Here is a 26,500-nt window from a genome sequence, read left to right on the forward strand (position 1 = left end):
CCATACAATATCAACCACTTCTCCCCTTCTATCTCTCTCTCTCTCTCTCACACTATAACAGTCTCCTCCTTTTCCCCCTTCATTCATTCCCTTTCCGCGTTATTGTGATGGCGGGTTATTTGAATTCAGTCGAAAAACTTCTGCACCGTTTAGAGGTAAGTTCCTTATTATTTATTTTATAAACCGACTAGTATCCAACATTTCATATCCATCGATCTAGGCAAGTGACCTGATCTGAGATCGTGTGCTGGAACGAAAACAATTGCAGCGTGGAAGGTGTTTATAAGCCATTTAAAATAACACACAAAGACCGTTAGATTCATTTCAACATTTGAATTTAATTTGCCAAAATATTTTCGTCGCTTTGAGACCGCGATCGGTCCAGATGGACTATATGTCACATATGTGACATTTTAAATCCTTGAAATACAAGAACACTGGTGAAAAATTCTCGAAATAAACCGTTCCTGGCCCTCGTCGAAGTAGATTAGTTTGTTTAAAAAGTAAGGCGAAGGTAAAGAATATGCACACCACCCGTTTTCGGCGCTTAGCTTTAAAAAGTAAAAGAAAAAGGACACTTGTTTACAAAAGGAAGTTCTGGAGTCAATTCTGCAAACCGATGCTCCATACTGGCAGTTGTCTAATGGGAAATTTATAATCTCCGTATTTTTCCGCATATTTTGAAGAAAAAAAATTCTGAACAAAATAAAAAATTAAAGAAATGGGGGTGTGGTAATTTTAAAATGCCCATTTTTCTACAGATTCATATTCCCCGTAGCCGAAAAGGGGTTGTGTTAAAAAAATTTTTTAAGGGTAGTTGGTGGAGGCGGGGAACGTTCTTATCTTCGAAGGCAGTGATGCAGAACAACGAAACAGGAACCATGGACGTAGAATTGATGGGCTGTGGGGTTTTGGGGGTCTCAAACAAGGCTCAGACTGTCGATACTTTTGTGTGGAACAGCGTGATGGGAACAGTCTGATCCCAATTGAAAAATAATGTGAAAAAAGTTCACTGATTCATTCAAGTGAGTGGCCCACTTATTTAAATGCCATAGGTTATTTACCCTCGACAGTGGACCAGTGACCGGAGCACGCACACACGCAGGCGTGATCAAGGCTAGATGCTAAAACTATGATTCTGAAAACCGAAAGATCGCCCTGAAGTTTTTTTTTTTAATCTCTGAAATATCTGAAAGATACGGTAGAGATACCCGTTTGACACCGTGGTAGACCGCACACTACATATATATATACTGGTACCGAAAATTTTGTGGATCTAGTAACTGACGTGCAATGCCAAATCGGATGTTACTGGAAATATACAAAAAAGCAGATTCAAGAGTATAATGGGAGTAGATACAAATATATGATTGAATCCCCATCTAGATGAGTTTCTTTGGAGGGGAAAAACTGGAGATGAATGTTTTCAGAACATTCTAAAACATCTTTCAGGATAGTTCACTTTTGAGTAAGAAAACATTTTATTTCATTATTTTCACTTTTCTTAATGAATATTTTTTGAATAGCATTTTATTTCTGTTTCAAAATTTGTTTTATTTTCATTTATTCAGTCGGTTCTTTGTTTTAATAGACAGGTAGACGGCCCATCCCCACCCCTCAATTTACAGTTTATACATATTCATACACGTGGATGGTTTTTTTTTTTTATCTCGTGTGCTAACTAGGTTACTGATTAGTGTATGCGTCCGATGACTGGCTCGGGTGTACTCTTAGGTTTACGCCGACGCGTCGGGACTTCTGGATTTAAGTAGTACCTTCCTCTTTACTCACGGCATATAAACTCCTCGTAATTTCTTTTTTTATTTGGGGGAATTTTCAGACAGTTTATTGATATGATTATGCAAAAACCTGAGGAATTATATGGCATTATTAAAGCAAAATTCTGGGTACTATTCAAGAAGGGTGGTCCCGGTGCGCACCCGCGCTAGCGAGTCGTGACTAGTCGATCCTTCGACGACTACCTAGCGTGAATGCGCAAAACATGTATGAGGGGTTTTTTTTAAACAAAGTAAATCCAATTTCCTAACCCAACACTTTTTACGGAAACTGCCGAATTATATGTAAATAAAGAGATGACAACAACAAAAAAAGGACTAGTATCGAAAGATCGCCAAAAAACCTCATACATGTTTTGCGCATGACGCGCACTCACGCTAGGATCGACTAGTCACGACTAGCTAGCGCGGATGCTTGATGGGAGAATGCGGTACTGGAAGGTCTATAAACGGAGGTAATTAGTTTGTCACTGTTCATTGTTCGAAAAAACCATATTTCACTGTAAATTATCATTTTGATCGTATACTGTTTGATCGCAAGATATAATTATGCATCAGTGTTCCATAAGTCGTAAATTAATTTCTGCTGTAAGTTATGTGATGTTTGGCTTCAACAAGGTCCATTAGAAATCGGCGGTAATTGGCAACAAGTAGTTGTTCACGCCTTGGCCTTTCGGTTTTTTTGGGGGGGGTTTTTTCTTTTTCTTCTTCTACGGAAACCCACTTTTTTGACTGCGGTGTTCAGAATCGGTCCAAAAGAAAAAAAAATTCGGCATTTCAAAAGTTTAATCCCCGTACCTGCCGTTATTTTTATTTTTATTTTTTTTGAAATTTTTTTGCGAAATACGTAGAAAAATACGGAGATTGTGATTCTGAAAAAAAAAATATATATATAATTCCACTTATTCAAAAATAAATAAATAAACACCCCCTCCAGTTCCGTCAGCGCATCTGTGAAAGAAAGTGAACATGGAGTTGAGATTCTTCTACAATTAAGAGAGATATGTAAAAATTAACTTTTTGGCACAACAAAATGGCGTTTAGAAAATCTTTTGTTTTATGGTAGATTCCGAATATACAAAAATTTTGGAAGGGAGGTGTTTCAGGAGGGGGGAATTTCGTAAAATTCAGCGGAGTCCACTTCAATTCGTCTTAACTTTCAAGAAAATGGATATTTTTTTAATGAAATTTTCTACAAATCTACCTTTGACTATGTAGATTCCGAGGACATAGGAATTTGGGGGGAAAACAATCGGAGGCTATTTTTGAGAACTGTTCTCCACTCGGGGGTGGGGTCAGAACACGTCGTCCATATTTGTTTATCTCCGTTTTGTGCGTTTGTGCATCCGTAGATTTCTACTGAAGCAACAGACAGTGGAGGCCAATGATGCCCGCACCAGAAAACTCGTTATGCTAGAAATAACAGCTAAATGTCTGAACGTTTCTAACAGAAAGGCATTGAATGGAATAATTCCCCATTTAAACTGTTGGTGGACATTGGAATTAGACACTGAGGGAAAATGGCTGTAACGTGTGTGTGGGGGGGACACTGAGAATAAAAATGTCACCCGTTTGTGAGTTTTTTTTTTTTTTTTTTTTCTACGGATTCCGACCTTGTCTCCAATGGTGGTTCTGAATATGCAAAAAAAAAAAATTTTTAATCTACTTTAGACGTTTCGATATTTGCTCAAGGTGCCATGCAGTGAGACTGAACCTGGAACCATGTGGTTTAGCAGCAAGCTTCTTCCCACACAGCCACACCTGCGCCTTCAGTTTGAGCAGAATATTGGGATTGAAGGACACTGCTTATATGACAGGGATGCTCGTTTACAGCTGTCATGCAGGACAGGGAAACCTCAACTTACGCGTGTGCACACACACACACACATTGGGCTTCTTTCAGCCCATCTATCATATCTACTCAGGGTTTGGGTTGGCCTGGGTTTTTATAGAAGACGCTTGCCCAAGGTGCCTTGCAGTGGGACTGAACCTGGAACCATGTAGTTGGGAAATAAGCTTCTTTATCATACAGCTGCATATATAATAATATACACCAGTGGCCTGGGGCAAATTTCTTGACCATTCCATACCCTCACTGCTTATACCTGCCACCCCTCTCTCACCTAAATGGATTGTTCATGTTGTCTTTCTATTTTACCAGGATCTAGACTGCCCCCATGTCGTGGGGATTGATCGGGACTGGATCTTAGACCAACTGGTTAACCCTTCAGCAGAAAGAACCAAGATTATTGTATGGCTGCTGGGGATGTAGGTATCTATTTGTTATTATGGACAAGTCCAGCTTAGATGTGTTGTAACGCTTTGTTGATTTTCGAGCATGAATTGTCTTGGAATCTTGACTCTTGTCTTGGAATCTTGACTCCTGTTATAGCAGTAGTAGTTTAAACGTAATCTCTACCAGATTCCCATTAAAGCAAATAATCAGTAACACGTGTAAGGAAAAGATAAACTGCTAAAAATAGACAACTGATTACGTTGAAGCTTTGTAGTCAGGTGTTGTTTATGACTCATTGGTGTCCCCCAAGGCTGTTGTTTGTAATTGTATAAAAAGAAAAGATATTTCATAATGAAATGTGTGTTTGATGAACCCAGCGCTTCATCTTGTTAATGAGCAAGGCCTATACAAGGGCTGTCCAACCTGAGGCCCATGGGCCACATGCAACCTGCAGACCTTTATCTCAGTGTAATAATTTTATCTTATAATTGTGGTGGCACGTAAAAGCACCCACTACACTCTCGGAGTGGTTGGCGTTAGGAAGGGCATCCAGCTGTAGAAACTCTGCCAAATCAGATTGGAGCCTGGTGTAGCCATCTGGTTCGCCAGTCCTCAGTCAAATCGTCCAACCCATGCTAGCATGGAAAGCGGATGTTAAACAATGATGATGATATATTAGGAAGGTCATCCAATCATAGAAACCATACCAAAGCAGACCTCACTGGTGCTGGTGCCACATAAAAAGCACCCAGTACACTCTGTAAAGTAGTTGACATTAGGAAGGGCATCCAGCTGTAGAAACTGCCAAATCAGATTGGAGCCTGGTGTAGCCATCTGGTTTTCACGAGTCTTCAGTCAAATCGTCCAACACATGCTAGCATGGAAAGCGGTCGTTAAACGATGATGATGATGTAATAATAGCATGAGAAAGCAAAATGCCTTCAATTGTGTCAGTATTACAAGCTTCCCCTCAAAAATCTTTGTGATTTAAGTGGCCCGCAACGTAATTCAAGTTGGCTAGGCCTGGCCTAAACTCATTGGAGTTGAGGAAATTATTGCTGGTATTTCTTCTTTGGATGAAGAATTTACTCTTGCACAGATAATGAGTGATTTGGACAATCACACTGGTGAATGATGAGCGAAGTAGCAATTAACCCTTTAGTATTCAGATTATTCTATCAAATTTTATACTTCATCCATATTGTTTTAAGCTAATCATGCATTATTTCGTAGCTTCAAGGTTTCAATGATGTTATCATCTACTTTTAGAATGACATTATAGGTTGGTGTGAGATGCCAAATCTGGGCAGTTTTAACATAGAACAGGTAGATCATTTGGGTCGGTTTAAACACGAAAAGGGTTAAGGTGACAACTACAGAACCTTTGACATGTACCTACAACGCCATGCATACATATTTATTTACCATTTTTCCTTGTCTGCTACTTAGGATTGAACCAACAATGCTGGTTTCCATCGACACCACAGCTCGCTTTGATAATGAGAGCCAGAGGAAAGGTAACTGACTAATTGATCTCTCTGGTTTACATGTTTTAGTCATTTGACTGCGGCCATGCTGCAGCACCGCCTTTTTAGTCTAGCTAATCGACCCCAGGACTTATTCTTTGTAAGCCTAGTACTTATTCTATCGGTCTCTTTTGCCGAACCACTAAGTTATGGGGACGTAAACACACCAGCATCGGTTGCCAAGCGATGTTGGGGGGACACACATACATACATACATATATATGTGTGTGTATATATATATATATATATATATACACACATATATATGATAGGCTTCTTTCAGTTTCCGTCTAACAAATCAACTCTCAAGGCCCATGGCGATAGTAGAAGACACTTGCCCAAGGTGCCACGCAGTGAGACTGAACCCAGAACCATGTGGATCGTAAGCATGCTACTTACCACACAGCCACTCCTACGCCTATGCCAATGGAATTACAATAGAAGACTAACTGTATCTTTCCTCCATTTTGATTTAATAAAGCCTGGTACTAGTGATATACTGGGGGTAGATATTATAGCATGGCTTCATGCTTGGAATAGGTTTCTCTTCTCATCCTTCTTCGTTTGCTGTTACAGATCTGTTGATGCTGCTCTCATCCCTGGGGTTCTGTGCACCTGATAGAATGGACTTAATAAAGGTAAGACTATATCACCTGTCTGATTTTTTTTCATCGTCATCAATGGTTTGATGTCTGCTTTTTCTCATTCTTGCATGGGTGAGGCCAGGTATGTTTAGACAGATCTTCTACAGCTGGTTGCCCTTCCTTTTGCCAGACACTCTTCCATTAAAAAGAAAGGTGGTAGTTTCATATGGCCAGGCATGTTTTCACAGAGAACTGGAAAAGCATGACACTGCTTGTATGACGGTGATGCTCGTTTACAGCTATCATGCAACGTCAAGGACAAGTGTGTGTGTGTGTGTGGAAATATATATATATTCTTGTTTCAGTCATTTGGCTGCGGCCATGTTGGAGCACTGCCTTTCGTCAAGCAAATCCACCCCAGGACTCATTCTTTGTAAACCTAGTACTTATTCTATCAGTCTCTTTTGCCAAACCGCCAAGTTAGAGAGGCGTAAACACACCAGCATCGGTTGTCAAGCGATGTTGAGAGGACAAACACGCACATACATACATATACATATATGATTCAATAATAGGATAAATTTTCATGCTATATATATATGTGTGTGTGTGTGTGTGTGTCGAGCTTCTTTCAGTTTCCGTCTACCAAATACACTCACAAAGTTTTGGCCGACCCGAGGCTATAGTAGAAGACACTTGCCCAAGGTACCTTGCAGTGGGACTGAACCCAGAACCATGTGGCTGGTAAGAAAGCTACTTACCACACAGCCACCCCTGCACCTATATATTTATACAGCTTGAAGATTGCATGAAACCATTTTGCTCTCTCTCTCTCTCTCATTGACTATTTCTCCTTTCTATTTTTTTTAAGGGTACAGCTTCGAAAAGGGATCAGCTCCAGTTGTTCTCTCTCCTCTTGGACATCGTTGAGGTCAGCCATAGTAAAGAGTAAGTATATTTTTCATGTCTTCCCTGTCTTTATTCTTTCTTCCTTCCTCTCTCTCTCTCTCTCTCTCTCTCTCTCTCTCTCTCTCAATGTGTGCTCTGTATGTTGGTCGAAATACTGAGAATTCTGGTCATCATTTGTTCATGTTAGTATTTCTATTACTTTTTCTCTTTTTGTTTGTCTTACACATATTCTCCCTTCTCTCTGTATGTTTGTGTGCATGCATGTGCATATATCTGTACATTTATATGTGCATCTATGTATGTATTTCTGGATGTATGTATATTCTTCCAAGCTGTTGTGGCATTATAGTTGACTTTTCTTCTACTTCAATCTCTAGTCTCCCGTCAGACTTGGACAATGAATGGCAAAAACAAGACCAATTTGTGCAGCAGATTGCCACCCATCCAACCATTATGAAGAGTCTGCTCTCTCACAAGGTCAATCTCCTGCCACCAGAAGTTGGGGCTCGCATTATGAAAACTCAACATAGGAACCCTGAAGATTTGTCAAAGTAAGTCTATTTCTATATTTCTCTCAGTCTCTCTCTTTTTACATCTGCGTATCTCTCTCTCTTTCTGGCCTTCGTGCGGGTGACACGTAAAAGCACCCACTACACTCTAGGGAGTGGTTGGCGTTAGGAAGGGCATCCAGCTGTAGAAACTCTGCCAAATCAGATTGGAGCCTGGTGTAGCCATCCGGTTTCACCAGTCCTCAGTCAAATCGTCCAACCCATGCTAGCATGGAAAGCGGATGTTAAACAATGATTATGATATATATATAGGTAAATCATTGCTTCAATATTTCAAGGGTAGTCTGAAGTATCTAAGCAACCAGGGGATAGTTAAATCCAAAGGCACTCCTGGAAATTACTTGTGTGGGTATTGTCTTCGTTAGAAGGTATCCAGAGGCAGGTAATTTATTGTTTAAACCGCAGTTTATGATTATAATTATGTATATATACTATTTGTTTTCGTGCTTGGTTTGTAAGGTTCTTTATGTGAAATCGTTGGTTGAAATAACAAAATAGGAGAAAAGTCATTGAAAACATAGCAAATAGCAACAAAAGAGCTTTGGCAAAAAAAAAAAACAGCAAAAACAAAACAAACAACCTACCGTTTAACCAAATTAAACAAACATTTGATTAGTTAGATGAATACATAATCAAATGATTTAATAATAAAGGAGTAGAGTTGAATGAGTGCATGTGTTTATAATATTGGTTGGGGGACTTATCTGGGGCCAAATGTATCCCTGGAACTCTCGCACCTTTCCCAACCACTAACCATGCACACCCTTACTTATCCTCACTTTGTTTTGGTATTTTCCAGGAATAAAATATCTGATCTGGTGAAAGGGTATGAAAATACTTTGGAGACACTCCAGGAGGAGTTAGCAGTGAAATCCCAGGAGTTGGAGGTGATCAAGGCTACGGTGAGTTATTGTTTAATCCCAGATCAGACATATCAGGCCATCCCATAAGTTCTGTCTGAATTTTGAATAAAGAAAATAAGTGATCAAATGTTATATTTAATTGGAATTTAATCATCAATGTACTTTCCCTGATTATCCAAGACTTCCTTCCATCTATTTACAAGCTTTTGAATCTCATCAATGGAAAACTCTTTTGGTTTCAAAGAGAAGAACTCTGAAATATCAGTTTCGACCTCCTCCTGACTTGCGAAAATTTTGTCCCCCGAAATGATTCTGTAAACTACAAAACAAATGGTAGTCTGAAGGAGCAAAGTTGGAAGAATAAGGTGGATGAGGAATTTTTTCCCAACCAAGCTCTTTGATCTTTGCAGTGTGGGGTTGCGCATTGTCCTGATGAAACATCACTCCTTTTAGATTCACTAAAGCGGGTCTTTTATTCTTCAAAGCTTAGTTCAAACACTCTAATTGCTGACAGTAGACTTGAGCATTGATTGTTGCATTAAATGGTAACAATTCAAAGTGAATTACTCCTTTGCGGAGTAATGGGGATGGATGGGCCACCCACCAGATAGAGAGAAGAACCTTTTTCCCATGAAGTTCCCTTCTCGGTTGTGGTTGAGCTTTTTCCCTTTTACCAAGCCACTGTTTACGACGTTTAACATTTCGAAAGAAGCTCCATTTTTCGTCACCAGTCACAAGTCTATCCAAAAAGGGTGAAATGAGTTCGCGAGAGTGGAGAGAAGAGCAGATGTCAACTCTGGATTTGCGGTTGCTTTCGGACAATTCCTGAGGCACCCATTTCCCAAGTTTAGGAACCTTTCCAAGTTGTTGAAGATGACGATGAACAGTTGTATGGTTTGAACTAAGCTTTATTGCCAATTCTTCAACTGATAATGCAGGATTTTCTTCAAGCCCCAGGTCAGTCCTAATCCAGACAGACCCATAACAAAGATATGTTCCAGCCATGGCAATCCCATCTTTTATTCAAACCTTGTGTATCTAGGACTACATTATCTAATGTCCATAGTATAGTAGTTACTATTAGTGGCTACATTTGTGTATATATTTATAGCATTGTTTTTTTCCTTCTGTCCAGTATGTCTATAATCCGTTCACAAGCGAAGAACTGACCGAAGTCTGCCACAAGCTCGACGTAATGGTCACCAGTATGAATCACCACCTGGAGAAATTCCACACCTGTTACGACAACGAACTGGTCTCCTGGTGCCGTATGCCCGACACTCCACCAACCGAACTAGGTACCATCTTGGATCGGTTGTATACCAAGATGGACTCTTTTGCATTGGTAAGTAATCTTGCCGTTTGCTATTGAGGTAGCAGTACCAGTAGTATAAGGCGGGTGAGTTAGCAGAACTGTTAGCATGTTGGACAAGGTGTTAGGTAGCATTTCAACCCTGGTCTTGTAGGTCTGTGATTAACCCTTTAGAAATTTAATCCAACCATATCCGGTCCAAATATTTTTCTTGTGTTATGTTCAGACTAACCAGATTTGGCCTCTCACACCTATCTGACAATGTCATTCTAAAGATAGACAATCACATCATCAAAGTCTCGAAGCTGCAATATGATGCATGATTAATTTTAAACAATGTGAATGCCAAAGGGTTAAAGGATTTCCACCCTTGACCATCGTGTTTTGTCTCTCCATACAAGGGACCCAGTTCGATAAAACCCAATGTGTCAGTTTGTAAGGCAGTCAGGTGTGATTTGAGGGACGTTTAGTTGTTATTTCTAGCAGGCTGAGTGCCTACATGCTAAGCTGTGTTGTGCACCCACCGGAGAGTGAGGGCAATGGTTGTTTGATGGTTTGGAGGTGCAGATGTGTTTTGTGTTGTTAATTCTAGAACTTTTCTCTTGCACTGACAGATGATGGAGACTTTTGAAGGCATTCGTGCCACCACGCTGCAGTTGGAAGACTTGGATACAGCGAAACCAGGCCATGACACCATGCTGAGTAAGTGAACATTGTACTTTTACATCATCATCATCATCATCGTTTAACGTCTGCTTTCCATTGCTAGCATGGGTTGGACGATTTGACTGAGGACTGGTGGACCAGGAGGCGACACCAGGCTCCCAATCTGATTTGGCAGAGTTTTTACAGCTGGATGCCCTTCCTAACGCCAACCACTACATATTTCAGTCATTTGACTGTACCATGCTGGAGCACTCTTTTCAAGGGTTTTCGTCAAACAAATCCACCCCATGATTTTTTCCTTAAGCCTAGTACTTATTCTATTGGTCTCTTTTTCCAAATTGTTAAGTTACTGGGACATAAACACACCAACATTGGTTGTCAAGCTGTGATTGAGATACACACACATATTTTAGTATTTTACTTGCTTTTCATTGTGACTGTGGCCATGTTGGAGCACCGCCTTTTAGTCAATCCACATGATTCCAGATTCAGTCCAACCTTGAGAATGTGTTTTCTACTATAGCCTTGGGCCATCCAAAACCTTGTAAGTGGATTTTGGTAGACGGAAACTGAAAGAAGCCTGTCAGATATATATATAATATATAATAATAATATTAGGGATAAAATCCAAAATTACAGGTAAAAACTCAATTAAAATCAATTTATTTAAAATTAAATTAGGTTTCACAGTATAAAATCTATATAAATATATAGTATTAGGGAAAAGAACCAAGGTTTATGAACTCATCGATGAAAATCCACTGTCACATATAGAAAAAATTAATAATTAAAAGTACAAGTGAGCTGACAGACTCGTTAACACCAGGGGAAATGCTTAACGACATTTTGTCCATCTTTGCATTCTGGGTTCAAATTCTACCAGGGTTGACTTGGTTTTCCATCGCTTCAGCGTCAATAAAATAATTACCTGTTGAACCCTGGGGTTTATGTAATTGACTGTCCCCAACCCCAAAATTTCAAGCCATTTGCCTATAATAAAAATGTTTATTATCGTTATTATTATTATTATTACATTCTTGTCATTTCAGAAACTGCCAGTGACTCATTCTTTCTGACCCTGAAAGATTTCCTAAAACAAATTGCTGTGCCCGCTGTCGAAGATCAAACTGCTGATAGTTATCTTTCTGTGTGATAACGGAATGTTCCAGAAGGGAACAGGTAGTACTGTCTTGTCTCATATGTAAGACTAAACAGCCTGATTTCAAATTTCATCACTTCTTTTGTTCCCTCCACCATCTTCCAAAAGTTTTGGCCCCTCTCTTAACAGTCTAATATTTTGTGGATGTGTTCTATTCACTTTCCAGGGTTTTGGAGATTTGGAGCAGTAAATGCGGTGGCAATGGATTGTGCAGTTAGCCAGGGGCCAGTAATCTCACCGTCTGCTTACTTGTATGTATGTATGTGTGAATATATATATATATATATATATTCTTATTTTTTTACTTGTTTCAGTCATTTGACTGTGGCCATGCTGGAGCACCGTCTTTTAGTCAAGCAAATGAACCCCAGGACTTATTCTTTGTAAGCCTAGTATTTATTCTATTGGTCTCTTTTGCCAAACCGCTAAGTTACAGAGACGTAACCACACCAGCATCGGTTGTCAAGCGATGTTGGCGGGGGGGGGGGGGGACAAACAAAGACACATACATATATATATATATATATATATATATATATATATATATATATATATACAACAGGCTTGTTTCAGTTTCTGTCTACCAAATCCACTCACATGGCTTTGGTCGGCCCGAGGCTACAGTAAAAGACACTTGTCCAAAGTGCCATGCAGTGGGACTGAACCCAGAACCGTGTGGTTGGTAAGCAAACTACTTTTTTTTTTTGTTTTTTTCCTTTCCTTACCAAATTTTTTTTAGATGTATATTACAAAATGTTTAACCCATTTTGATACCAAACAGCCCTTCCAAAAACCAATCTTTGTTCTATGGTACAAATCCCCCCCCCCCCCCCCCCAAAAAAAAATTCCTCAAAATTTCATAATACTTTTCTGACACCAACTTAATAATAGAAAAATTATTTTGAGCATTTAAAAAAAAAGAAAGATTCATTGAAGCAGTCGGTGTATTCCAACAGAAATTTGGTAACTTTGTTTAGTTCTTGAACATTTGTTGTCATTCTTAGCTTTTAGCTTTATATAATATACTAGCAAAGCATCCCAGCGTTGCCTGGGTGTTATAACCTACAGTCACATTGTATTATTTGTTTCTTTCTTGTGGGTAGAATCAGCATGCGAGGAGCATGAAGCAAACAACTCTTTTTTTTTTTTTTTTTTTTATAAACATGTTTTCTGGTCATTCTGTGATTAACAATACTGAAATTGTTGTCACCAAAAACTTGTAGAATAGCAGCTTAGATTAGATTCCTTCGTCTAGCTATGATGGTATCTTGCAGTTTACTTAGACCAGCTGTTCTAACGATACCATTGATCTGTGGCATGGCCACAATATGCAACAGCAATTTACAGACCAACTTATTTTATGTGAATTTGTTTTTGTGGAGTTTGTGGCATCATTTCGTCAACCTTTGTGGTCACACTGTGCAAAGGCCAAAAAACAAATTTTATATGGTTGTTTTTTGGTAAATTTTGCAACATTTTTAATGTGATCTTGTTCAATTTTCTTGATAATATTGCTTCAATATTTAGAAGTGAATACAAAGAACTTCTTACTTTATCTGGGTGGTTTTTGATAAGTTTTTTTTTTTTTTTTGGAGTCACCTACTTCAATTTTCCTTATAATCTTATCAAACTACTTGTGGGAAGAATTCATAAATGATAGACTAGGACCACAAGCCCACTATTATTGCTGCCATGAGCCAAGCAACTTCAATCTCTGGAAGTGTTCCTTCCATGGTATGTCGGTAGGAGCACTAGTTCAGCCGATTTGAGTGGTGTGGTTGAATGCTGCTTGGCTAATTCCTCAGTTGGTAATCTCACCCCCAAAGAGGTGAATTTCTTGCCTGGGGTGAGTTTAAAAAACTTATGAAGAAGGAAATGAAATAATATATTGGAAGTTGTTTTTATTGCCTTAACTTTGAGAAGTCAGTGCAAAGAAAAACTAGCTTTTTCTGGATTTTTAAAAAATATATTTTCATATATTTGGAGTCCCTTTTCCTAATTTCCTTTATAATTTTATCCAGCTCTATAAAGAAAAGAACCACACTTGCCTGTTGTTGCTTGTCTACATTTCTTTTGAATGGAAGCTGCTGAGAAAGACGAACAATTGTAAAAAAAAAAAACACTTCTAGAATGAGGTAAACAACAATATACAGATGGTGGTGGTTTTAAAATCTTGCATAAAATCACATAAATATCAGAAACTGGCCTTCCTGAATGCTCCTTGCAGATGTCATGCACAGACCCATCTGATTCAAATTTATCTCGGATGCAAGCAGTGGTGCACTGCATTGAAGGCCATTTCTGTTTGGAGTTGTATTGAATGAGTATTTACAGCTTTGGGTCCTTGGAGGTGGCCATTCATATCAGCCATTTTGCTTTGTTGTTTGCCTCACAGATAAGTCTGAAAATTGGAAGCCTGTTCTTCGGAGGTGGCCATTCATATCAGCCATTTTGCTTTGTTGTTTGTCTCACAGATAAGTCTGAAAATTGGAAGCCTGTTCTTCGGAGGTGGCCATTCATATCAGCCATTTTGCTTTGTTGTTTGTCTCACAAATAAGTCTAAAAATTGGAAGCCTGTTCTTCGGAGGTGGCCATTCATATCAACCATTTTGCTTTGTTGTTTGTCTCACAGATAAGTCTGCAAATTGGAAGCCCGTTCTTCGTTTGCTGTGTTAGTTGGTGAACAGCAAAATACAATTGGTTTCTGGATTTCCTTGATAAGAAGCTGTAGGTGATGGGGCCACTGTCATTAGGTAACCCTATCCCGTACAAATCAATTCTCTTCAATAAAAACGAACACGCTGGATAAATTGAATAACAGGATAACAAACATTTATTGTGAGGTGCTCAGCCTACATCTCGGGTAACGGAATTACCAGGTCTCCCTTTATGGTTGGTGTGAAGACGGTGTCAATGATTAAGTCATTCTTCAGCCTCTGAAGTAGTTTGCGTAGACTCAGAGGTAGAGTTCCGGAGCGGCTCTTAGTGGTCCTGTTGTCTCCTCGAATGTCCAGCGCTTAAGAGGTCGAGAAAAGGCGGGAACGCGTTGATATAGGATGACCACGCATGCACATGAGGGACTTCTTACATGCCTCCTGGAAGAGATATCCCTGCGCATGCGTGGACGGACTTCCCAAAATGGCGACTGGTGTTAGGCGTCACTACATGACTGCAACCGTTCTTGCACGAATTGTTATGAGGGCAACCAGGTTTAGTAGCATGCTTGCACCACAAATGGTGGAATTGGTAGAATTCTCTGAAGCTAGGGCCAAGATAAAAGTCCAGCATCGTGGCATTTCAGCTCTAAATTATGGTAAAACTTGTGTTTATGCAATATATAAACCGTACTTTGCTGTTACGTACAGGAAAAATTTATAAATAAAGCCCACAACAACACTTGTCGGTTGTTACTTGTCTATATTTCACTTTTGCTTTTTGAAAAGCATTTGGTTTTATTTCCTGTCCCCAAATACACTTTATACTACACCACTCTGCAATCTTATCTTCTCAGCCGCCATTTCTTTCGAATGAAAGATGCTTGCTGGCATGAATCACCATTTGGTGAATGTAGCTAAGTTAGCAGAGATTACGATAGCTTGCCCATTTATTAACTTCAACTGTAATATTTGAGGGAACATTCTCTCTTACTGACTAGATATCTCAAAGAATCCAACAGTCAGTATCTGGTTTTACTGTTTAAATATCCATGCATTGAGCAGTGTATAAACCTTACATTGCTGTTACATGCAAGAACTCATGAATGATAAAGCCTACAACAACGCTTGCCAGTTGTTGCTTGTCTATATTTCACTTTTGCTTTTTGAAAAGCATTTGATAGTTTTGTTTCCTTCTGCAATCTTCTCAACCTCCATTTCTTTTGCTAGCTGTCATGAATCACCATTTGGTTAGCAGAGATTACAATAGCTTGTCCATTTATTAACTTCAACTGTAATATTTGAGGGAACATTCTCTCTTACAACAGTGTCTAAACACTCAGTATTCCTGTCAGATATTTGCTGAAGGAAGCCTTTCTTGGTCATTGTTATAACTGTTGATGACCCAAGTTTGCATAATCCAAATCTCCATTGCTAAAAATGTTGGATTCTGTAAAAGGAAAATGTAAAAAAAACAAAAATTGAAAGTGGGGGGGTGGGGGGTGGAAATATTACTCCTCTGTTTTTAGGGCAGCGGAGTTTACTTACGGTGAGGAAAAGTGTTATCATTGTTTGAATTGTAAAATTTTTGTGCCCAACTCTTTTGGTCACCAAATATGTGGAGGTGGTCAGTAAAAGCCAGAGCTATTTCATGTGTCAACCCTATGCATACCCATGTTTCCATCTGTGGGGAGGAGGTAATCCATATTAATCTGGCCCCTATCACTTGAGCTGTTAGGAATGGGAGGCCCTACCAGCAGCTTGTGCACTTCATTCACATGGCTCTGAGGGTTATTTAAGGACACAGGTATTTCCTGGTGTCTGGATCAAGGAAATCCTTGAAACGGTTGCCCTTTTGGTGGATGTAGCCTGATTATAAAAGAACGGTGGTGGTGCTCAATTACCTCAAGGGTTGTTCAAGGGAGCACCATGTTGAAAGAGGGACCACGATAGTGGGGAATCAAATAGTTTAATGGTCTGCTCATGTGGAGTTCAATTGGTTGACGATCCAGAGCTCACATTGGGAGCTGTTAATGCCAAGGCCCTTATAACTAGAGGAGTTTAATTACAAACATTGCTCTTTCTGATTTTCATTTGGAACCCACTTATCCAACTTTTTCACTTTACCGATTTGAACTAGGTGAGAGAATACTGTTTGCTTGCTAACACCAAACAACAGCAATAATTCACGGGCACTTTGAGAGGAATCTGACTTGACGGTGGCTTTCAGTTTGTCATTAGCCACCTTTGTTTCTGGTCGACCATGTTGCTCATTTGTGAGGTCAAAGTTACCAGAGTGAAATTTTGCAAACCACTTTGATACTCTTTGCTGTGTAATAACATTAGAATGAAATACTCTTTTAATATTCCGAACTGTGATTCTGTATTTCCAAGAAGGAACTCTTATTTCAAAACTGTACGAATTTCTGACTTACCCATCTCTAAACAAAAATAGAAAACAATAATTTATAAATATTTTATAAAGCACAAAATGAGTTAGAATAAAGAAATTGATGTCAGCTTTCTAACAAAAAATATTGTTAAAATATAATAATGGCACAAAATTTCGTACTTGATGACTTCATATATTAGAATCAGCAGAACAAACAGAATGTTTTTGTGGAGTAATGAGTGGCCACGGACAAGGTATTCGTGCGCATTGGTTAGGCAAGAGAGCGATCAGTGTTTTAGAAAAGACAATGTTAAACCGATGATGATGATGATACATAAAATATGAAGACAATTTATGTAAAAACTAACTATGATAATCAGTGAAAGTCTATAACAAGGTTGACCAATATCAAAAATATTTTTGAAATTTTTCCTCTTCTAAGAAAAACAAGAATTAAAAGAAAATATAATATTCTTATACGTCTGATAGATTCTGGTGCTTCTTACATGACTTGTAATGGTTGGCATGAGTTTTGATTCCATTGCAAAGTTTACATCTGAATTCCAAATTTCAATTCACTTTTGATATTTTTGGTTGGAGGTCGTTCCTTTAAATTTTCCCATCAGAAATCAGTCTCAGAAATAGATGTATTAGGAATTGTCTCTTTGATTTTTATCAGAAACAAGTTGCTGGGTATCCCTTCTTTTGGCTACTGGCATAAAATCCAATTGCCCACAACTTGTTCGCAATTCCGTTTTATTTTTCTCTTTCAAAAAAGAAAGTTTTAATTTTTTTATCGTTTAAGAAAAAACGAGAAATAGAAGAAAATATAGCATTTTTATACATCTGGTAGATTCTGGTTCTTCTTATATGATTTGTACTGGTCGATGCAAGTTTTGATGGTACTCCAAAGAAGTTCTTCAAGGGAGTGCCCCAGCATGGCCGTGGTGGGGCATGTAGGATAACATATTGGAAAATGTATACAAATTGGGAATGAAATGTGTAAAGAGAAATTAGCAATAAGCAGGAAACTGCCTGGAGCGTGATATTTCTGCTAGGATGTATAATACATCATTGTATGCATGGGGAACAGTGAGAGTCTAAATGACAACTTATTTACATGCCTTGTGAATGAATTTAGAAAACAGAAATTTCCAAAATTGACTGAAAAACAGTGTATTACAATGGAAATCATCAGCCATGATATTCTAACATTCGCCTTTCTGTACTTGCATTAGTCAGACAAGGGCTGCAAGTTACGATAACCTGCCCATTCATCAGTGAAAATGATGCTCCCTGGATGGACATGTTGCCGGATAATGGATTCCGAGGAATCCATGGACCGGCTATTATCCGGGCATATACATAAAAAGCAATTGGTGGGATTGTCCAATTCAACTCCACCCAACACCCAAGTGCCGTCGTAGTGCGCACCCCGCCGATACTTTTGGTGCATAAATTTAGATTCATCGATGACAACCACGACATCAGGGCCGCCAATCATTAATGGGTTAGCAATTAGGTGTTGTGCCAGAGTATCTCAGCAGAAATTGGCCCAAATGTTGGATTCTGTAAAAGGAAAATGTAAAAAAACAAAAATTGAAAGTGGGGGGGTGGGGGGTGGAAATATTACTCCTCTGTTTTTAGGGCAGCGGAGTTTACTTACGGTGAGGAAAAGTGTTATCATTGTTTGAATTGTAAAATTTTTGTGCCCAACTCTTTTGGTCACCAAATATGTGGAGGTGGTCAGTAAAAGCCAGAGCTATTTCATGTGTCAACCCTATGCATACCCATGTTTCCATCTGTGGGGAGGAGGTAATCCATATTAATCTGGCCCCTATCACTTGAGCTGTTAGGAATGGGAGGCCCTACCAGCAGCTTGTGCACTTCATTCACATGGCTCTGAGGGTTATTTAAGGACACAGGTATTTCCTGGTGTCTGGATCAAGGAAATCCTTGAAACGGTTGCCCTTTTGGTGGATGTAGCCTGATTATAAAAGAACGGTGGTGGTGCTCAATTACCTCAAGGGTTGTTCAAGGGAGCACCATGTTGAAAGAGGGACCACGATAGTGGGGAATCAAATAGTTTAATGGTCTGCTCATGTGGAGTTCAATTGGTTGACGATCCAGAGCTCACATTGGGAGCTGTTAATGCCAAGGCCCTTATAACTAGAGGAGTTTAATTACAAACATTGCTCTTTCTGATTTTCATTTGGAACCCACTTATCCAATTTTTTCACTTTACCGATTTGAACTAGGTGAGAGAATACTGTTTGCTTGCTAACACCAAACAACAGCAATAATTCACGGGCACTTTGAGAGGAATCTGACTTGACGGTGGCTTTCAGTTTGTCATTAGCCACCTTTGTTTCTGGTCGACCATGTTGCTCATTTGTGAGGTCAAAGTTACCAGAGTGAAATTTTGCAAACCACTTTGATACTCTTTGCTGTGTAATAACATTAGAATGAAATACTCTTTTAATATTCCGAACTGTGATTCTGTATTTCCAAGAAGGAACTCTTATTTCAAAACTGTACGAATTTCTGACTTACCCATCTCTAAACAAAAATAGAAAACAATAATTTATAAATATTTTATAAAGCACAAAATGAGTTAGAATAAAGAAATTGATGTCAGCTTTCTAACAAAAAATATTGTTAAAATATAATAATGGCACAAAATTTCGTACTTGATGACTTCATATATTAGAATCAGCAGAACAAACAGAATGTTTTTGTGGAGTAATGAGTGGCCACGGACAAGGTAATCGTGCGCATTGGTTAGGCAAGAGAGCGATCAGTGTTTTAGAAAAGACAATGTTAAACCGATGATGATGATGATACATAAAATATGAAGACAATTTATGTAAAAACTAACTATGATAATCAGTGAAAGTCTATAACAAGGTTGACCAATATCAAAAATATTTTTGAAATTTTTCCTCTTCTAAGAAAAACAAGAATTAAAAGAAAATATAATATTCTTATACGTCTGATAGATTCTGGTGCTTCTTACATGACTTGTAATGGTTGGCATGAGTTTTGATTCCATTGCAAAGTTTACATCTGAATTCCAAATTTCAATTCACTTTTGATATTTTTGGTTGGAGGTCGTTCCTTTAAATTTTCCCATCAGAAATCAGTCTCAGAAATAGATGTATTAGGAATTGTCTCTTTGATTTTTATCAGAAACAAGTTGCTGGGTATCCCTTCTTTTGGCTACTGGCATAAAATCCAATTGCCCACAACTTGTTCGCAATTCCGTTTTATTTTTCTCTTTCAAAAAAGAAAGTTTTAATTTTTTTATCGTTTAAGAAAAAACGAGAAATAGAAGAAAATATAGCATTTTTATACATCTGGTAGATTCTGGTTCTTCTTATATGATTTGTACTGGTCGATGCAAGTTTTGATGGTACTCCAAAGAAGTTCTTCAAGGGAGTGCCCCAGCATGGCCGTGGTGGGGCATGTAGGATAACATATTGGAAAATGTATACAAATTGGGAATGAAATGTGTAAAGAGAAATTAGCAATAAGCAGGAAACTGCCTGGAGCGTGATATTTCTGCTAGGATGTATAATACATCATTGTATGCATGGGGAACAGTGAGAGTCTAAATGACAACTTATTTACATGCCTTGTGAATGAATTTAGAAAACAGAAATTTCCAAAATTGACTGAAAAACAGTGTATTACAATGGAAATCATCAGCCATGATATTCTAACATTCGCCTTTCTGTACTTGCATTAGTCAGACAAGGGCTGCAAGTTACGATAACCTGCCCATTCATCAGTGAAAATGATGCTCCCTGGATGGACATGTTGCCGGATAATGGATTCCGAGGAATCCATGGACCGGCTATTATCCGGGCATATACATAAAAAGCAATTGGTGGGATTGTCCAATTCAACTCCACCCAACACCCAAGTGCCGTCGTAGTGCGCACCCCGCCGATACTTTTGGTGCATAAATTTAGATTCATCGATGACAACCACGACATCAGGGCCGCCAATCATTAATGGGTTAGCAATTAGGTGTTGTGCCAGAGTATCTCAGCAGAAATTGGCCCAATCCACCACAGTGGACCAACTCGCAATTTGTAACTCATGCATAATTCTCCGCAAGGGTACATCAATCGACCACCAATACAGAAAGAGCAGTATTGTTTTTAAAGGCAAATTACTCTTTTGAAAAAACGATCCTTTTCTAATAGAAAAGCGTTTTCGACACTGTCGAGCAGTGCACTTCCAACTATACCCATCTTGAAGTCGCCGAAATTTCGCAAATGAACAATTGTGGCCATCGTCACAGACATGAGCTTCTGCTAAAAGTCCATATGTTTTCACCCATTCAATTAGATTGTCCTGGTCACGGCTGATTTCAAACAAATTCGATAGGCGAAACGGAGGACATTGCATAATATTCATCCTGAGACCTTCCAAAGTGGCAACAGAATAAATTTAGTTTCAGTGTGATAATTTCCAAAGTGGCTTGATCTAGTTCGTTTCTTGCTGGGTAGTATTTCTTTTTCTTTTTTTTTCGTGATCTGTCCGTGTCACCGCAAAACGGTTTAATCATATCGTTAGAAATATGGACTACACTCATAATTCGTTTTTTTTTTTGTTATGGGCCGAAATAGCTCATAGCATGATGGAGGTAAAAGACAACAGAACAAAGCAAAAGGGAAAGAGAGATACAGTGACCTTACCTGTTGACCGTGGGGGGATGAGCGATCACTGACTGGATCAAAACACGACCTTTAGCAAGTAACGTCTCTGCTCAAACTCCCCACACATGCGCCTGTGGCCCTTCCGCCGGCCCTTGCAGTCTTCACTTCCATTTGCTTCATCTGCAATCCTCTCCACCAACACCACAGTACTCTGTCCGGAACTGGGTATTTCCAGTTTGGGATCTTCATTGTTTGCTCTGTCACCATTACGGTTGTTGTTCTTATATTGCTCTGTTTCATTTCATATTTCCCCCAATCTTAATTCTTGAGCCATTCAGCATCTTTTGGGGGGTTTGATGAAATAGGTACTAGCCTCAAATTGATGTAATTGAGGAACCTCTTCCACATGAAACTGCGGACAGTGTGCCAAAATTAGAAACAATTATTATTGTTATTATTAGCAGTAATAAATTTCGGAGAGTAGTGATTGCTGTCACAAATATCCCAAGTCAAATCTTCTTCAGATACATTTTGGATCAAAATTATTGAAAGGTTACCGGTTTGCCAAACTTGTAACAAGTTAAACCACATTTGTATCTACAATGCCCATGTTTCCAGATTATAAATCTTCTCATATTAGGTATTTCAATTGTCAGGGTGACATTTCCTGAAATGAACAGATAAATCAATATTATTGATTGGTTTCCCCCCATATGAAAGATTTTAGATGTTTTTTTTTCATCATCACCATTTTAACACCTACTTTTCTTTGCCGAGTAGAAGAGATTTCTCTGTGCACAAATGGTTGATCTTCCTGTCATACTATCCCAGTCTATTGAATAACAAAGAACATGGATATGTTTTACCGAATGGACTGGACACAAATGATCCGGTGGAGATGGAGTATATGTAATCTGGGTATCCCCCACCTTTAAAATTTTTTTTTTTTTTTTTTACGGAATCCCACGTTTTAGGCTATGGAGATTACGATTCTGAAAAAAGATTTTCAGAAGTCTCAATTTCAAAATTTCGACCTCCCTCCCCCGGTTTTTATATAGATCCACAGGGTAAACCTAACCCTGACACTAGTTTTGTGAGATTTGGCTGTTATTTCTAGCATGTAAATAGCCTGCTTGGTGGGGGGGTTGAAATTTTTTTTCAGAATCGGAATCTCCATAGCCTAAAACGTGGGATTCCGTAAAAAAATTAATAAATAGGTGGGGGGAAAGGTTCAGATTACATATAGTCCATCTCTACCAATGATCCTTTTATTTACGAAGATTGTGCAGAGTGGGATACAACCTAGTCACCCACAGAGTTAATCTTCCCTTCCTAATCAACCTATAATGCTCACCTTATACCTTGAGTGTTTGTTCTGGCATCCCATCACTACAATCTTTATCTTCTTCCTAGCTACTCTCATCCACCTTTATATAATTCAGGGTAACCATAGCATGAAGCCTTTGCTTGTCTCTCTGTCATACCTGGTATAAAGCCACCACACTGGAAGGGGCCACAGTTTCCTCCGTTGATGGCACAATTCCCACCGATGGGGTCTCGTGACATGCCGGCAGTGTATTAATAATTGCCAGCAATGTCCCATTTTCCCATTCCCACCGATGGGGTCTCTGGACATGCCAGCAGTGTATTAATAACTGCCAGCAATGTCCCATTTTCCGTTTTGTCTTTCCATGTATCATGGGAGGGTGGAGCTCCACCGCTTTATCCGGAAGATCTTTTCTCTCTCCCATAGCTTCAAGATCCTTCAGTGGGCAACCATTGTTGCCCACCTTCCTTTTACGGCCCTTTTTTTTAAGGAGGTTTCCACCTTCTCGATCTTCTCCATCTCTTCCACCGGATGGGGAGGGGTCGATTCCTCTTCAACCTACTGTTCCAGGACCCTACTCTGGGCCTGGGGACAGTACTTCTTCATGTGGCCAGGTTCCGGGCACAGGTAACACTGGAGAGGGGGAGGCATCCCTCAAGTATCTCCTGATACCTGTTCCCAGCCATTCTTACAAAATCTGGGAACACCAGATATTTTTGCTGATTGGGTCCACAGGATCAAAACAGCTTTTGACATGAAGTTGCCACATGGCAACCCACAGGCCCAAGCTCTTGTCAACTTTTTCCCACAATACGTGGGGTGGAACAAAATCTCTTTGCCCTCCAAGGACTGGCTCACAACCACACCGTTGCATACTTGATACCCCTAGAAATAAATTTTATGCCTGGCAAATGCTCTGGCAAGTCTTTCTCAATAGTAATTTTAGGAAAGACGGTGATGGTGTTGAGTGACTTCGAATACGTCCTCAGCACCGCCGTCCTCCTCTCTAAGTCTTTTAATCACTGTTTGGGTTGGATAATCTGCCACTCCGAAACAGTGTCTTTTTGCTGCCATGTTCTAGAAGTCCTGGAAAGGTTCAAAGAAAAAGTAAGAAAAAAGGAAAGAAGAAAACAGTTCAAGAAACAGATTTGAACACAGCAGACACAAAATTTTCGGCCACTTATGTACTCCAGGCCTAACTGGTAGCCACGCTGCAACAGGAACAAATTCACAAATTTTTGGAGGCGGGATATGTCCCCCAAAACAATGCACAGAATTCTCTGGTGACCAAGTAATCCAGGCCAGCAACAGGAACAGAATTCACAATTTTTGGAGGTGGGATACGCCCCCAAAACAACTTAGGCCATCTTGATAACAAAAAAACAGAACAAATATATTTTTGCAACGGACTGTAACAGGTTTGGCGACTAAAAAAAAAATAAATTTGGACATTCGGCAGTAGACAAAAGAAAAACAATTCCCTTCACAGGGAATTGTCTTCCAGTGGAGTGTCGCTGAGTTCTTGCAGCCGACAAAGAAACTCAGATGGTGTTCATCCTGTATCAGTGTCCAGAATTGACTCTCTGCGGATTGTGTGTTCCGGCGGAGAACCTCAGGTGTAACAGGTGGGCTTTCTGCCCTCCGCCTGTGCCCTAAGGGCCACATTCTCAGCCACGAGCACCCTTTCGGGAAGTTCCTGAAGGTCTTTTTGTGTTCCCTGAATAAGGATGCTGATGCTTCTTCCCAACCAATTTTGCAGGGAAGAGCATGATACTTGTAATATTTTTATTTTTTCTGCCCTGTTGAACAACAGGGCGGCCACCACCTCTACGGGGTCGACTTCTGATGGTACTTCTGATATTTTCACTCTTGACGTTCTGCGACCCATGTAGGTTGGCAGAAGTAGCACCTCTTTCGTTTTTAGTGGACACCGAGTGCCCAACCCCTGGCGATATAGACTATGTCTCTCCAAATCAGGGACAGGCATTTCTTGATGGTATCTTTTTCAAAATGTTTGACCATTTTGTCTTTTGGACTGAGGGTTTTAAATGTCACAGTCCATTTCTCTGTATTAATAACCGAAGCTGGGGGTGATATTTTTACATCACCACCCTCCTGCTTCATTCTTTTAAGCAGCTCACCAAGCTTGTTTATATCGATATCGATATTTTTGGTTGCCACTTCGGCAACCGCTGAAAATCTTTTCACCATGTTTTCACTCTCAGCCAGATTTTCAACAACTCACAGTTAAGATGGAGACCCATAAGACCTCTACTAGTAGTAAATAGCAGCTTGTATTTGTCTGTTTGTCATAAAAAGACTGTAACTTTGTAAATTTTATTGGTTTGTCTTTGACATATTTTCCTTCATGTTTTGACCAGATATTTACAAAGTCAAATATCATTAAAAATATTTCTTTTTATCCCTTTTTAGTGTTATTTTGGCTGTCTAATTTTATGTTAGTCATCTCTCTTGCACACTGCATCTAGTTCCTCTTATGCCTAGCTTTTCTCTCAGTACTCTACTGCTCTGTCACACATGTACATTGAACAAGTAAAAGATAAGATAATTTCCAAATGTTTATATGATGCCTCACACATAAACCAAAGTCTTTGAGCCTGTAGTTTTTTTTTTTCAATGTTTTTTTCTTTTTTCATGTGAATCTGATTTGGATAATGCACATACATTTTAAATATAAATAAAATATAAATAACACAAAATGTATTAATGCAGTTTTTAATGTCTTTATTGTACAAATCAAAAATTTATTCACATACTTAAAACGTAAATGATGTGTGTTTATATACAAACACATGTATACATAACACACACATACACAGAGAGAAAACACTACACATACATTTGTGATCTGACCCATGTGTACCTTTATAGAAATCTCTCAAATTTTTCTGAAGTTATTTTATAAATTATTCTTATGGTATCACAAAAGTTGAGTGAAAATCATTGTTTTGTCAATTTGTTCCACAATTTCTTTAATAAAGATATATTTTTTGAAATTATAATTGAAGTTACTTTTATTAATGCAGAATGACTTGTGTGTGAATTTGGAAGATGGAAACTGTGTTGAAGCCTGTTATCTAAATATATGTGTGTGTGTGTGTCTGTCTTTGTGTTTGCTTCACACCATTTTACAACTGGTATTGGTTTGTTTTTTCCAAAAATTTTTTCAACAGGAAATTTAAAAAGAATTTTTGTCCTTAAAAAAAAAAAACTGAAGATAAATCACAAAGCTGGGCATTTGTATACATCCGAAGGTTTCTGGCATTTCTTATACGACTTATATTTGTAGACACCAATTATAATTCCAACAATAAGGACAAGTGTGGAGAGGCTAACTACGACAGAGATGAGTATGCTGGTTCCTTGTGTTTTAGATTCAAAATCTATGGTTTCTTTGTCTGCAAAAGACGAACACTAAAACCAATGATGATGATGATGATACATTAAATATGGAGATAATTTATGCGAAAACCAACCATGCTGATTCAATCAGTGAAAGTCCATAACAGGGCTGACAAATATAGAAATAAAAAGGAATTTCTTCTCATTTAAGAATAATGAGAATAAGAAATCACAAAACCCAGTGTACTGATGTTTCTGTAATTGTTTCTTGGATTTCTTATGAAACCTGTTAATTTAGACAGGAATTAAAATCGCCAAAGTAATGCCAAAGACAAGTATGACATGGGATTTATATGCTGCTGGTTCCTGTTGCATTAGATTCGAAATCTTTTGTCATTTGTTTGTCTGCTAAAAATGAACAATAAAACGTGTACCTTTTGTTTTTAATAAAAAATAGTAATACCAACCTGCTAAAAA

General features: G+C 38.8%; 1 protein-coding gene across 12 annotated transcripts; it reads left to right on the forward strand.

Annotated features, from left to right (window-relative positions):
• Positions 1–26,500, forward strand: LOC106867742 (HAUS augmin-like complex subunit 7). 12 transcript variants are annotated; one of them, XR_016238934.1, is made up of 12 exons: positions 1–155; positions 3,958–4,064; positions 5,482–5,549; positions 6,135–6,196; positions 7,014–7,090; positions 7,429–7,602; positions 8,420–8,522; positions 9,619–9,828; positions 10,410–10,497; positions 11,511–11,640; positions 11,787–11,875; positions 25,855–26,500. XR_016238934.1 is itself a non-coding variant. In XM_089345109.1 (11 exons), the coding sequence occupies exons 1-10, from the start codon at positions 108–110 to the stop codon at positions 11,612–11,614; spliced, it is 1,041 nt and encodes a 346-aa protein (XP_089201235.1). In that variant the 5' UTR covers positions 1–107; the 3' UTR covers positions 11,615–11,640; positions 25,971–26,500. The 12 variants fall into 12 exon arrangements, 8 of the variants coding, with proteins under 8 accessions (XP_089201235.1, XP_089201233.1, XP_014768190.1 ...); XR_016238935.1 differs by having other exon boundaries at positions 25,971–26,500; XR_016238932.1 differs by having other exon boundaries at positions 11,511–11,875.

This window comes from Octopus bimaculoides, chromosome 29, assembly GCF_046866305.1.
Source record: "Octopus bimaculoides isolate indiv1 chromosome 29, ASM4686630v1, whole genome shotgun sequence".
Classification (NCBI taxonomy): Eukaryota; Metazoa; Mollusca; class Cephalopoda; order Octopoda; family Octopodidae; genus Octopus; species Octopus bimaculoides.

What these genes read in the sequence shown, in the direction of transcription:
- LOC106867742 (XM_089345109.1), top strand. Translation starts at nt 108, where the DNA reads ATGGCGGGTTATTTGAATTCAGTCGAAAAACTTCTGCACCGTTTAGAG. An exon ending in AACCCTGAAGATTTGTCAAA is followed by an intron (nt 7,603 to 8,419) that starts GTAAGTCTATTT and finishes GGTATTTTCCAG; the next exon opens with GAATAAAATATCTGATCTGG. An exon ending in TGGAGGTGATCAAGGCTACG is followed by an intron (nt 8,523 to 9,618) that starts GTGAGTTATTGT and finishes CCTTCTGTCCAG; the next exon opens with TATGTCTATAATCCGTTCAC.